General features: G+C 39.9%; 2 protein-coding genes and 1 long non-coding RNA gene across 4 annotated transcripts in view; 2 read left to right on the top strand and 1 right to left on the bottom strand.

Annotated features, from left to right (window-relative positions):
* The window catches only part of LOC135103649 (uncharacterized), a 34,490-nt gene that overhangs the window by 8,888 nt on the left and 13,327 nt on the right, over positions 1–12,275 (bottom strand). The window contains exon 3 of one of the 2 annotated variants that reach the window (XR_010270145.1): positions 4,701–4,890. The exons of the other annotated variant lie outside the window; for it this stretch is intronic. This is a non-coding gene — a long non-coding RNA (uncharacterized LOC135103649). Of the gene's footprint in view, positions 1–4,700; positions 4,891–12,275 lie in introns of those variants that run through there. 2 annotated transcript variants of the gene reach the window in all.
* On the top strand, positions 451–6,838 carry LOC135103647 (uncharacterized). The gene is made up of 15 exons (XM_064010199.1): positions 451–525; positions 955–1,100; positions 1,199–1,367; positions 1,552–1,634; positions 1,969–2,113; positions 2,333–2,428; positions 2,604–2,692; positions 3,003–3,096; positions 3,198–3,256; positions 3,348–3,466; positions 3,763–3,928; positions 4,117–4,284; positions 4,427–4,572; positions 4,739–4,847; positions 5,314–6,838. Exons 1-15 carry the CDS (start codon positions 471–473, stop codon positions 5,422–5,424), a joined length of 1,755 nt encoding a protein of 584 aa, XP_063866269.1. The 5' UTR covers positions 451–470; the 3' UTR covers positions 5,425–6,838.
* Positions 9,844–12,275, top strand: part of LOC135103891 (endoglucanase E-4-like) — a 5,738-nt gene continuing 3,306 nt past the window's right edge. The window contains exons 1-5 of the mRNA XM_064010820.1: positions 9,844–9,898; positions 10,273–10,436; positions 10,535–10,703; positions 10,879–10,961; positions 12,008–12,152. Coding sequence (XP_063866890.1) covers positions 9,844–9,898; positions 10,273–10,436; positions 10,535–10,703; positions 10,879–10,961; positions 12,008–12,152 — 616 coding nt within the window. The remainder of the gene's footprint in view (positions 9,899–10,272; positions 10,437–10,534; positions 10,704–10,878; positions 10,962–12,007; positions 12,153–12,275) is intronic.

The following is a 12,275-nucleotide window of genomic DNA, read 5'->3' on the forward strand; positions in this document are numbered from 1 at the left end:
CACTGTTATCACCTCATTTTGCATCTGTCCTAAAAGAATTTCTATTCAGAGGTCAAACTCAGTCTTTCTATGACCACGCACCAAACACAAAGAATAAAGATAAATACGAAAGGACGTCAAGCATCAACTCAGCGTACTCAAGCATAACTTTCAAATGGGAAAATTTCAATATTATATTTATGCATACACGTGTGTGTGTGTGTGTGTGTGTGTGTGTGTGTGTGTGTGTGTGTGTGTGTGTGTGTGTGTGTGTGTGTGTGTGTGTTTTCCACACGTTGATATAATGTGGCTAATATCGCGGAAATCATTCACTCTAAGCAAAATGTTAAGAAGTAACTTAATAACACACAGGACCTAGGCTTGATAGACATAAGATGAAATGTTATTGAAGACAAGAGTCACAGCGATGCCAAACACCAGGTATATATTGCGGTGGACGCCAGCTACATCTGAGTCAGCGGGCGACAGTCATGGGGCGAAAAGATGTTCTCTTCCTCTTCGCAGGACTGCTCCTCATCCTTGCAGGTACTGTGTAACGCCTTGCCATCGCACTCCGTATGTCTGGTTTAACAGACGCGGTTACAGAATTTTATTGCTATTAACATTTTCAAGTTTCAAAGCGTCAACTGACAATCCTCATCTCATTTCCTTGATGCCTTAGTTAAATAGTGGATCTCTGTACTTCTTTATAGATTATATATTATGTTTTGTTCATGTAAGGTTAACCCTTATATAGAAACTACCCGTTAGAAAGAGAAGATACTAGCTCAGTAAATATATTAATATTAACAAGAAATATCTGCGTTTGATCCAACTATACCTCCCTTACACAATGTATCCAATACTTAATACATTTATGAACCAGAAACCTGAATGGGATATTACAAGAAGACAATATATGCTTGCTAAAAGACACATGTAAACGTTACATCACCATTATTGCGTCTCCTGCAGGCGTGGGTGCTCAGCGATGTGATGTGATCAGTATCGTCGAGAAGTCCAGTAACAGTTATGCCGCAAAATTCACATCCCAGACCGAGTTTCCCTTCGTCGGCGTCAACGTCGTGTTCACCTTTGACCATCCCGTGACCTCCGTGATCGTAAGTGAGAGACCACGTCCTTCCCAAAGCCTTGCTCTTCCAGTCACAACCTTCGCCAGCCAGTCTCTTCGTCTGGTGACATCCAACCTTCTCCTCAGAACCACAATGGCAAGTCCGAGATGATGGACGACACGCACGTCAGGATGACTGACGAGTACCTCTTCGTGGAGACTGGCGTCTTCGTGCACTTTAGCTTTGAGGTGTTCCACTCCGGCGACACTCAGCCAGAAGTTATTGCCGTGGACCTGAACGGCCAGGACGCCTGTGGTGAGTGAGTGCTGCTAGTGCCTCGCCCAGATGTGGCACAACAGGGGTTGCTTCAGTAACTGCGGTTATTACAAGAATGCATTTTAAGAAAAACACCATTCTTATAGCTCGCAATGCAGCATCAAAAGAATATGGTCAGCACTGTCTTCAACTACATTATTTGCAAATTCATCGCCTCTTTCAGAAGGTTCCCTTACATGGACAACGGACGCCCCCTTCATCAATTCATGTGAAGAAACCGGAATGGCTCCATATGATTATGCTCAGGTATGCTCAGCATCTCTGGTGTTAACATACATGCTTACACAAGTAATCCATGTATCTCCGGAAACCTGCGATGGTTTCATAGAGATAACAGTACTACATAAAAACTATGTCTATACGAGTTCACTAATGCTACGGAATAAAATACCAGTTTATGATATTCTTTAGTCTAATATGACGTCTTTATACATAAATCTATCATTTAAAATTTTCACGTACTTTTACCTCTAAGGCGTACATAATTATGAGAGTCATAAAATATAATTTCTACACAAAGACAAAAGCTCACATTGCCTGCCATCTACCCGCCAGTCAATCACACATGGTGTCCCTGCAGGCGCTGTGTATGTCCTTCCTGTTCTACGAGGCGCAGCGCTCAGGAGTCCTACCTCCCGATCAGCGCGTCAAGCCCTGGAGGTGGGACTCCGCCCTCAAAGACGGTGCCAACGTGGGCCACGATCTGACTGGAGGCTATTATGATGGTGAGCGAGGGAGGGAAGGTAGAAAGAAGGGAGGGAAAGTGGTGGGAGAATATGAAATATAGATAAGAATGAGTGCAAGAAGGTTGCATGCGTATGCATACAACATCAAGCAATTTTCAACAATTATTATTCAAGCGTGAGACAAATATGTCAATTATCAATATCTTCCATGACATTCCTAGCACTATAATCAGTGTCTGTTTCTTCTGTTGTTTGCAGCCGGTGACCACGTCAAGTTTGGCTTCCCGATGGCGTCGACCACGACCGTGCTAGCGTGGGGACTCATCGATTTTAAAATCGGTTATGAACAGACAGGTGAGAAAAGCACCCCAGAAATGCACACAGAGAGATTAATCAACATATATGTCGAACAAAGATGAGGAGCTGGACTGTTCTATTATATTCACGATGTTCCTTGCATTCGATTGTTTTGAATAGAAAAGACATGCTATAAATAAGTCCACGATAAATGTCGGTCCCTCTTCCGCAGGTCAGACGGAGTACGCCAGAGCGGCGGTGAAGTGGGCCACGGACTACTTCCTCAAGGCACATACTGCTGAGTATGAGCTTTACGGACAGGTGAGGCGGCCTGTGGAGCCTTTCTCTAAAGATGCTTCATAGTAAAGCAATTACGTGCAATTTATGTTTTACCAAAAACTGATTTTATGACACTTAATCTTTTATTACATACTAAATTAATGGATGAGTAAGTGGAACCTTACTAATACATCTTCGAATGACATTTACTTTCAGTATTTCTTTCCACAGTTCCTATACATGAACTGCAAAGAATAAGTACTCAGTCAGGTCAGGAAGTGTTCAGTTTTTTTTTTTAGCACGGGCATTCACTAACACCAACCAAGTGTCAACGTTTCCTTGCATGCGACAGGTCGGTAAAGGATTGGTAGACCACGCTTTCTGGTGTCGCCCCGAGGACATGCTGATGGAGAGGCCTGCGTATAAAATCGACCGAGAACATCCTGGTGAGACACGTATTCATATTGGTGATGAGGCTTCACTTAAGAGATGTCTGTTATGACTAATAAGGTTTAGATTGACACCAATCGACTTGCTTTCATCGCAGGCACGGAGCTTGCTTGCGAGACAGCCGCCGCCCTCGCCGCAGCTTCCATTGTATTCAAGGTACTGATCCTGTCCAATGAGCCTCAATAGAATATTCGTACAATATGAATAAAGTAATTCCAATACAAATACTCTGTCAATCTTCATGCAGGGTGTGGATGACAAGTACTCCGAGGAGCTCCTCGAAGTGGCCAGGGAACTATATGCATTTGGCGACGAGTACCGCCTCGAGTATCACCTTTCCATCACTGACGTCACGGATTTCTACAGGTACAGTATTAACAGCTTTTGTTTTTGCACAAAAAAAAAAAAAAAACTGATATCCATGTCCACTTTAAGAATCACATATACCTTGATATCGTCATCCATTGCACATATACACTGAATTGACACTATATCCACAGAGTTACGAGGTGGTGTTCTTGAATGAAGAAATCTAAATGAATTCTCGGTGCGTCACGTTATGTTATGATGGAGTTTTTCAGTGAAAGATTTTAAGTAAGCAAAGTTTATTGGTAGATCCTCTATACGAATAAAATTGTTATAAGACCCTTCTCAAAGTACAGGTCAAAGAGTGGGTACGGAGACGAGTTGCTCTGGGGAGCACTTTGGCTGTATCGTGCTACACGGGAAGAAGTGTACCTCAGGAAGGCTCAGGAGGTATGGGATAACTTCGGATTCGGAAAAAAAATCGGAGCGTTTGATTGGGACGACAAGAGGGGTGGCGCTTACGTGAGTTGACAACGTTTTTGGTACAGATTTCTAGTAGCAAGTATGTGTTTTCCACAGTGACTCCAGAGGGAAATTTTGGCGTCTGATAACCGATGTATATTTCATTCTACGAGTTTCTAATGCCAATTGTAATTTTAAATAATTTCACTATTCGAAATACACAAGCGCCACGCATCTCCCAAACACAGGCCCTCGGCTCAGTGATGGACGTCGGCAACCCTCAGTACACCACTGCTCTGAAGGAATTCTTGCGCCACGTAAAAGAAGACTTCCCATACACCCCCGGCGGTCTGGTCTACATTGACATGTGGGGATCCAACCGGCACGCTGCCAACGCTGCTTTCGTTGCCCTCTGGGTAGGTCTTTCCTCACAAGACAGAATAAATGAATGTCAGATTATAATACTGTGTGGCACGGTGGAGATAAACTATGACCGCAGTTTTTAAAATATTTCTTTTATTAGCTCGTACAGAATAATTACTATGATATGATTCTCAGGCGGCCAAATACGGTGATCCCGCCGAACGGGAGAGTCACGTGGTGTGGGCTGCCAGCCAGATCGACTTCATCCTCGGGAGCTCCGGTCACTCCTTCGTGGTGGGCTTCGGTGTTGATCCTCCGATACGTGCGCACCATCGTTCCAGGTGTGTGTGTGTGTGTGTGTGTGTGTGTGTGTGTGTGTGTGTGTGTGTGTGTGTGTGTGTGTGTGTGTGTGTGTGTGTGTGTGTATGCTACCCTGATGATAAAGGGAAGTTTGACTTAAACGCACACACGTTGGTGGTAGGTCATTTAAGCGTCATCCATTCACAGCTCGTGTCCCAATCCCCCCGACTCGTGTGCCCAAAACAACTGGGGATACGAACAACCAGGACCCAACCCCCACGTCCTGCACGGCGCCATTGTGGGCGGCCCCGCGGAGGTAAGGCTAGGACACAAGCTTAGCAGGAGTAGTGGATATATTTCTGAAAGACAGATAACCGTGAGTAAACAGAGTATTCTCTTGACGTTAATCTAGCAGCTAACGTGTAAACGAAACCTATAATAATTTTAATGGAATCACCAAACTTCCTTTCTAAGGTATTTCCCATATGTCTGTGACAAATAATAATAATATGATAATAATAATAATAATAATAATAATAATAATAATAATAATAATAATAATAATAAATGTAACATCAGAAATAGTATAAGCAAGTGATACGCAGTATTTGTACACAGGTATAATGCAACAAAAATAATCTAATCTCGATGAAAATTATTTAACGAGACTAGGATATGCGCTCATCCTGGTAATAAGTAAACAGTCATCTCCGACAAAAAAAAAAAAAAAGTTAGTGGCGTATGAATTAAAACAAGTACTGAACCTGCTTCCTTGCCCGCAGGACGGCACCTGGGAAGACGACCGTAGCGACTACGTGCATAACGAGGTGGCGTGTGACTACAACGCAGCCTACACGGGGGCGCTGGCGGCTATCATTGAGATGAGGAACTAGGGCTTAACACATTACTACATTATTCTCTCTCTCTCTCTCTCTCTCTCTCTCTCTCTCTCTCTCTCTCTCTCTCTCTCTCTCTCTCTCTCTCTCTCTCTCTCTCTCTCTCTTATTTCATGTAAGCAATTTCCGGTTTTCAGAGTAAAATTTTTCTATATAACCAGAATGATGTTCACTCCTAGTTGGTGGCTTTTGTTATTAATCCTTTACATCTTTCTTGCATACGTTCCAGGTCCGTGTGTGGAAGCTTGCATTTTTTGTTTTTTGTTTTGTTTTTAGTGTGGAATAACATTCTTTTTCGTGTGGAATGAAATTTTTTTTTCCAAAGAAAGCAATAATACACACACACACACACACACACACACACACACACACACACACACACACACACACACACACACACACACACTCACACAAACAGTTGAAATACCTGGAAGGTGGCTTATATAACAACTCGTGTCCCATCCCTCCCGACCCGTGCTTCTTTAACAGCTGGGGACAGACTCAACCCACGCTCCCGCTACGGCGCCCTGGTGGAAGGTCCCGCTGAGGTAGGATAATGATGCTAACAAAAAAGTACAAGACACAGAAAACACTTACAAAATTACGTAAGATGGAATGTCGTTTCAATTATAAATATCTTTACTACCAGATTGGAGATGCATATAATATGTCAAATACGTTCAAAATAAAGGAAGCGCTGTGTGTGTGTGTGTGTGTGTGTGTCCGTCACCAGTCCTGCCGTGCGTCATCTCCAATCAACAAAAAATAACATAAGAGCACACAGTAAACCAATATCAGTGTTTCACTGTATCATGGCCTCTTGAAAAATTACAATATAGTAACATAGAATTTGGAAGAAGAAGAAGAAGAAGAAGAAGAAGAAGAAGAAGAAGAAGAAGAAGAAGAAGAAGAAGAAGAAGAAGAAGAAGAAGAAGAAGAAGAAGAAGAAGAAGAAGAAGAAGAAGAAGAAGAAGAAGAAGAAGAAGAAGAAGAAGAAGAAGAAGAAGAAGAAGAAGAAGAAGAAGAAGAAGAAGAAGAAGAAGAAGAAGAAGAAGAAGAAGAAGAAGAAGGAGAGAGAGAGAGAGAGAGAGAGAGAGAGAGAGAGAGAGAGAGAGAGAGAGAGAGAGAGAAATAGTCGGAGGGCCTAAGTGTGTAAAAAATATTTTGTTCTTCATAATGATACAATTTACTACATATGAGTTAAAGCAAAAATGCTCCAAATAATTTCCAGGCTCCGTGTATAAAGAAAGTTATTTCTTTCAATGTTTTGATTTTAAGGGATAAAGTATCGACTACACAAGGAATAATCTGCGAATAACACACGTACTCGGAAACTAAGCAACAAATACAACCTTGGAATGTGAAAAAGACTGCAGCTGTCATGATAAACAATTGTTCCCGTATCTCTTACCATTCTTGTTTTCTTCTCACGTGCCCAACCATGTGACTAGAGAAACAAACACATGATAAAACAGCTGTAACTAGGGTGACAATCATTGGCTCCACGATAAAATTTACAACAGGGGAAGGATGTCTTCACTTCACTAAATATTTCATATTTTCTCATTAAAGGGAACTAATGCCTCATTACAAAGATATTATAGTTCTTCCTTGTCTAGAAGACGGCACATACATCTACCTGCGCAGAAAGGTGGCAACTGAGTACACTGCTGCTGACATTGGCTTCCTGCCATGGAGCACCATGGAGCTCAATAATTAAGCAAAGGTCAAACAATTCTCTCTCTCTCTCTCTCTCTCTCTCTCTCTCTCTCTCTCTCTCTCTCTCTCTCTCTCTCTCTCTCTCTCTTCTGTTAATAAAAACTCTTCTCTGCCAATAAAAAAAAATAACTTTCTTGCAGAATTATCTAACTGAAATAAAAACGTGGCTAATAATGTTCGGTTCATTGAATATGTGAGTGACAGGTGAATACAAATAATGTATTGCGAGTAACGAGTAGCTGAGGATAATAAGGACGCCGAGATTCCTTCGAGTTTGGGCGAAGTAATATGCCCTAATAACACGTTAAGCTTGATATATATACAAACTATAAAAATATTCAGGGATGGGGGAAAACTGACGTATTTTTTTTGTCCCTTGTGGAGTTTTGCTTCGCTAGGGCTATATGGTGACGCAGGAGGTGTGTGGTGAGTGGATTATTACCCAAGTCATTGCAGCGAGTCACTTCCATAACCTGGTGACTGGGCTACAGCGAAGTGACACATACTCATTCTGTTCCATTTGTTTTTACTGACCTTTTTCATGAACATAATAAAGGAATAAAATTTATATTATATTTATTCATGGATCTTCGCTTTTGTTGTTATTGTTGTTGTTGTTGTTGTTACAGATACTAAGAGATTGGTGGAGATTTATTTAAATACTTCGTTTTGTAAAAAAAAAAAAAGTAGCAGCAAAAGTAAAAAAAAAAAAAAAAAAAAAAAAACAGAAGCCAAATTTGCTGAGTTGTCTGTCAACCAGTTTGAACACCACCAGTATTTGCTGGCATATAGTAATACAGTATGATTATATTGTAATTACTTATAATTAAATTATAGTAATATAATAATTATATTATATTATAATTACTGCAACTGTCACAGACACACTGTGATTCAGAGCACATGACATTGTCTCCGTTACTTTGTGTTGTGAACCTCCACAAAAAACGATCGAGGAACTTCCGAAAACTGATTTTGTGCTTAGGGAAGACAAATGATATTATAATTGTTATTCATTATTATTACTATTATTATTATTATTATTATTATTATTATTATTATTATTATTATAATTATTATTATTATTATTGTTATCATCATGGTGATTACCATAATTATTACTATTATTGTCATGACTGTGATTATTATAATGATGCAATGGAAAATAGTAATAGGATGTAATGTATACAAGTTATTGGAGTGACAAGCGCCCCTGGCTACGAATCCGTGACCCCCTGTTCGAATCCTGGTTGGGACAGCCGGCGTACATTACAGACCCAGCTGTTCATCCTTCCTTAGAGTTTATCGATAAATGGGTATCTGGGTACACACCGGGAAGGCAAACTGTATAAACCCGGATATCACGGTCACCCTGTGTCTCCAGGTAAGGGTTATCAATCACCATAGAGTTTCTCATCACGGTCGGTGCGTGTGTTCGTAGCGAGGTGTTGCTGCCCCAAGTGAACTGACTCCCAGCGGTAGCCACGAGCACGCCTACACGAAGTCTCGCTCTTCCAGTTCCTCATTGCCTCCCTCGAGGGACTTGTCACCCTGATACTGATGCTACTAAGTCTTACACTAGAAAAAAAAAAAGTTTTTGTACCGCACCGTCACCATTTTTTTTTTTTTGTTCCTTGACCGTGTCATTTTTCTTCTGTCCTACGAGTAATTCCGTTTATCAGTCAACCTATTCATATTACTATAAATATGCGCAGTGTATACTAATATTGTCTCCTGGAAACATCACGTAAACAGCAAACACAAAGAAAGAGTAAATAACAAAAGGACCTTAAGTGTCAACACTGTTTACGCTCTAATGCCCCTCGGCGCCTCAGACTCCTCATCGACCCTGGCGTGTCCCTCGCTGCGTAGACATTGACACCCCTTCTCCACCACTCTTGGTACACACTCTCCCTTTACTTATTTTACTTCTACTGCTGTAAGTACTTTCTATTCTATTTGATATATATATATATATATATATATATATATATATATATATATATATATATATATATATATATATATATATATATATATATATATATAAATAAATAAATAAATAAATAAATAAATAAATAAATAAATAAATAAATATATATATATATATATATATATATATATATATATATATATATATATATATATATATATATATATATATATATATATATATATATATATATATATATATATATATATATATATATATATAAACAATAATGTGGTAAATATTGAACAGACTATTAACGCTAAGGAAACTGTGAACGGTCAATGCAATCTAATTCGGAAGTAATAAGATCATAACACAAAGAAAGAGGGAAAAGATTGACAGTTTCAAGCTCATGCAGCTGTTAATACAAGAAAAAAATATTAATAAAAAAATATTAATATTTTCTCACGTACACAATCATATGGCTGATGTATCATAAACAGGCGATAAAACAATAATGAAGGCAACAGTCACTGAGAGGGATGGAGGAGAGAAACACCAGGTGCGGATATATATATATATATATATATATATATATATATATATATATATATATATATATATATATATATATATATATATATATATATATATATATATATATATATATATATATATATATATATATATATATATATATATATATATATATATATATATATTAAAATACACACAAAACGTAAAGTTGAGTGTGTAGGACAATCATGTGGCGAAAAGATGTCCTCTTCCCCATCGTGGGACTCCTCTTTGTCCTTATAGGTAATGTAGAACAGCTAGTCTTAACCTCCATGTGCCTGGATTAAGACACGCACCTATGAAATGATATTACTAGAACAATTTCCAGATGACAAAATGACAAATTAAGTATAATTTTTGTCTAAGTCTTCGATGAGTTACGGATTTGTGCTCCTTTACACGCTAACAACTTTTGTTTTGTCATCACGAGCGTATCGTAGATCTGAAAACCTTCCATGAAATATTCTTGTTAATATTTTGAGTTATCAATAGGGCAGTTAATAAAAATGTTACCAATAAATATCTGAATTCCAACAAAAGCGTACTTCCATAACACATCCTATTGCAATAACACACACACACACACACACTTCTGGGCTACAGAGAAAAGTAAATTAATTTAACCATCGCTGCAGGCGTGGGTGCTCAGCGATGTGATGTGATCAGTATCGTCGAGAAGTCCAGTAACAGTTATGCCGCAAAATTCACATCCCAGACCGAGTTTCCCTTCGTCGGCGTCAACGTCGTGTTCACCTTTGACCATCCCGTGACCTCCGTGATCGTAAGTGAAAGACCACGTCCTTCCCAAAGCCTTGCTCTTCCAGTCACAACCTTCGCCAGCCAGTCTCTTCGTCTGGTGACATCCAACCTTCTCCTCAGAACCACAACGGCAAGTCCGAGATGATGGACGACATGCACGTCAGGATGACTGACGAGTACCACTTCGTGGAGACTGGCGTCTTCGTGCACTTTAGCTTTGAGGTGTTCCACTCCGGCGACACTCAGCCAGAAGTTATTGCCGTGGACCTGAACGGCCAGGACGCCTGTGGTGAGTGAGTGCTGCTAGTGCCTCGCCCAAATGCGGCACATGAAAACATGTTAATAATTAATCTTGTCATATATTTGAAGAAAACACCATCTATGTATCTTTCTATGCAACATTTAAGAGTCCGATCTACTGTGTCTTTTACTGTCGTCACTTCTAAATCCTACGGCCATTTCAGACGGCTCCATGACGTGGGCAACAGACGCCCCATACATCCAGCCATGTCAAAAAAGTGGAACGACGCCCTACGATTATAGCCAGGTACGCACAGCATCCCTGGTGTGATCCCACTACTAATTATCTTATTTCAGGCAGAAAAAAAAAGGACAGACTAAATGCATCCTACGGTACTAAAATAATGCGATAATTCAGAAAGCATAGGTTAATACCTGATTCACGGCATAGCTTCACGAACTTGTTGAATTTTATATTACAGCCTACGAGGCAGCAGATAATATGGAGAGTTGCGTCATATCTACTTAGACTTTAGTAGGAAGTTTGACACGTTATCTCACCAGAAGCTCTGGAAAAAGGTTAAAGCGCATGGAATAGATACGAATGTTTTAGGCTGGATAAGGTCAATGGTGATGTGATGGGCAGAGGTTAATCAATGGCTCTAAATCCGAATAGGATCAAGAAATTTGTGGAGTGTCACAAGTGTAAGTTTTTGATCATTATTATGTATGATTTACATTAATGATCTAAATAATGGGGCTACTAACGATGTTAGTAAATTCGCCAACGACACGAAAATTAATTTGATCCGATTCTAAATCAGTCTGCATTCGCCCTGCAGACTGATTTAGAATGGATAAACATATGAATATATAGACTGCTAATGTAATTACATAACTAATTAGATAAATTTATGGGTAAGAATGATAGGTGGAAATAGGTAGGCATGTTTCATAAATGGAACACCACGATTAGGCCCGAGGGCTTCCTGCATCTTCGCATATTTTCTTATGTACTTATGAAAACTGGAGGTATTTCACAAAGTTCATACAAGAGGTTTTCAAGCCCTGTTTTCCATGCAGAAGAGTTATGTTTATAGAAGTACACCAAAGCGTCACTACTTTCACAGATTACAAATTAAAATACCGTTTCACGACATCATACAATAGCATACAATGTCCTATGTCAATCTATCATTTTATTATTTTCATAAACTTACTTCTAAAACAGGCATTCTAGTCATGGCAAAGGAAATCATTACCTATATATTTCTATGTATCATAGGCAAATCCTCACAAAGCCTGCCATTTTCCTGCTTGTCAATCACAGCTGCTCACGCAGTGTCCCTGCAGGTGCTGTGCATGTCTTTCCTGTTCTACGAGGCACAGCGCTCAGGAGTCCCGCCGCCCGACCAGCGCGTCAAACCCTGGAGGTGGGACTCCGCCCTAAACGATGGTGCCGAAGGGGGACATGATCTGACTGGAGGCTACTACGACGGTGAGCGAGGGAGGGGAGGGTAGAAAGAGGGGAGGGAAAGTGGGGAGAGGATATGAAATATAGATAAGAAGGAAGGCAAGAAGAGGCTTATGTACGCTTACAAGACTAAAACAATTATTACAA

The sequence above is a fragment of the Scylla paramamosain genome, chromosome 9, assembly GCF_035594125.1.
Source record: "Scylla paramamosain isolate STU-SP2022 chromosome 9, ASM3559412v1, whole genome shotgun sequence".
In the NCBI taxonomy this organism is placed as follows: Eukaryota; Metazoa; Arthropoda; class Malacostraca; order Decapoda; family Portunidae; genus Scylla; species Scylla paramamosain.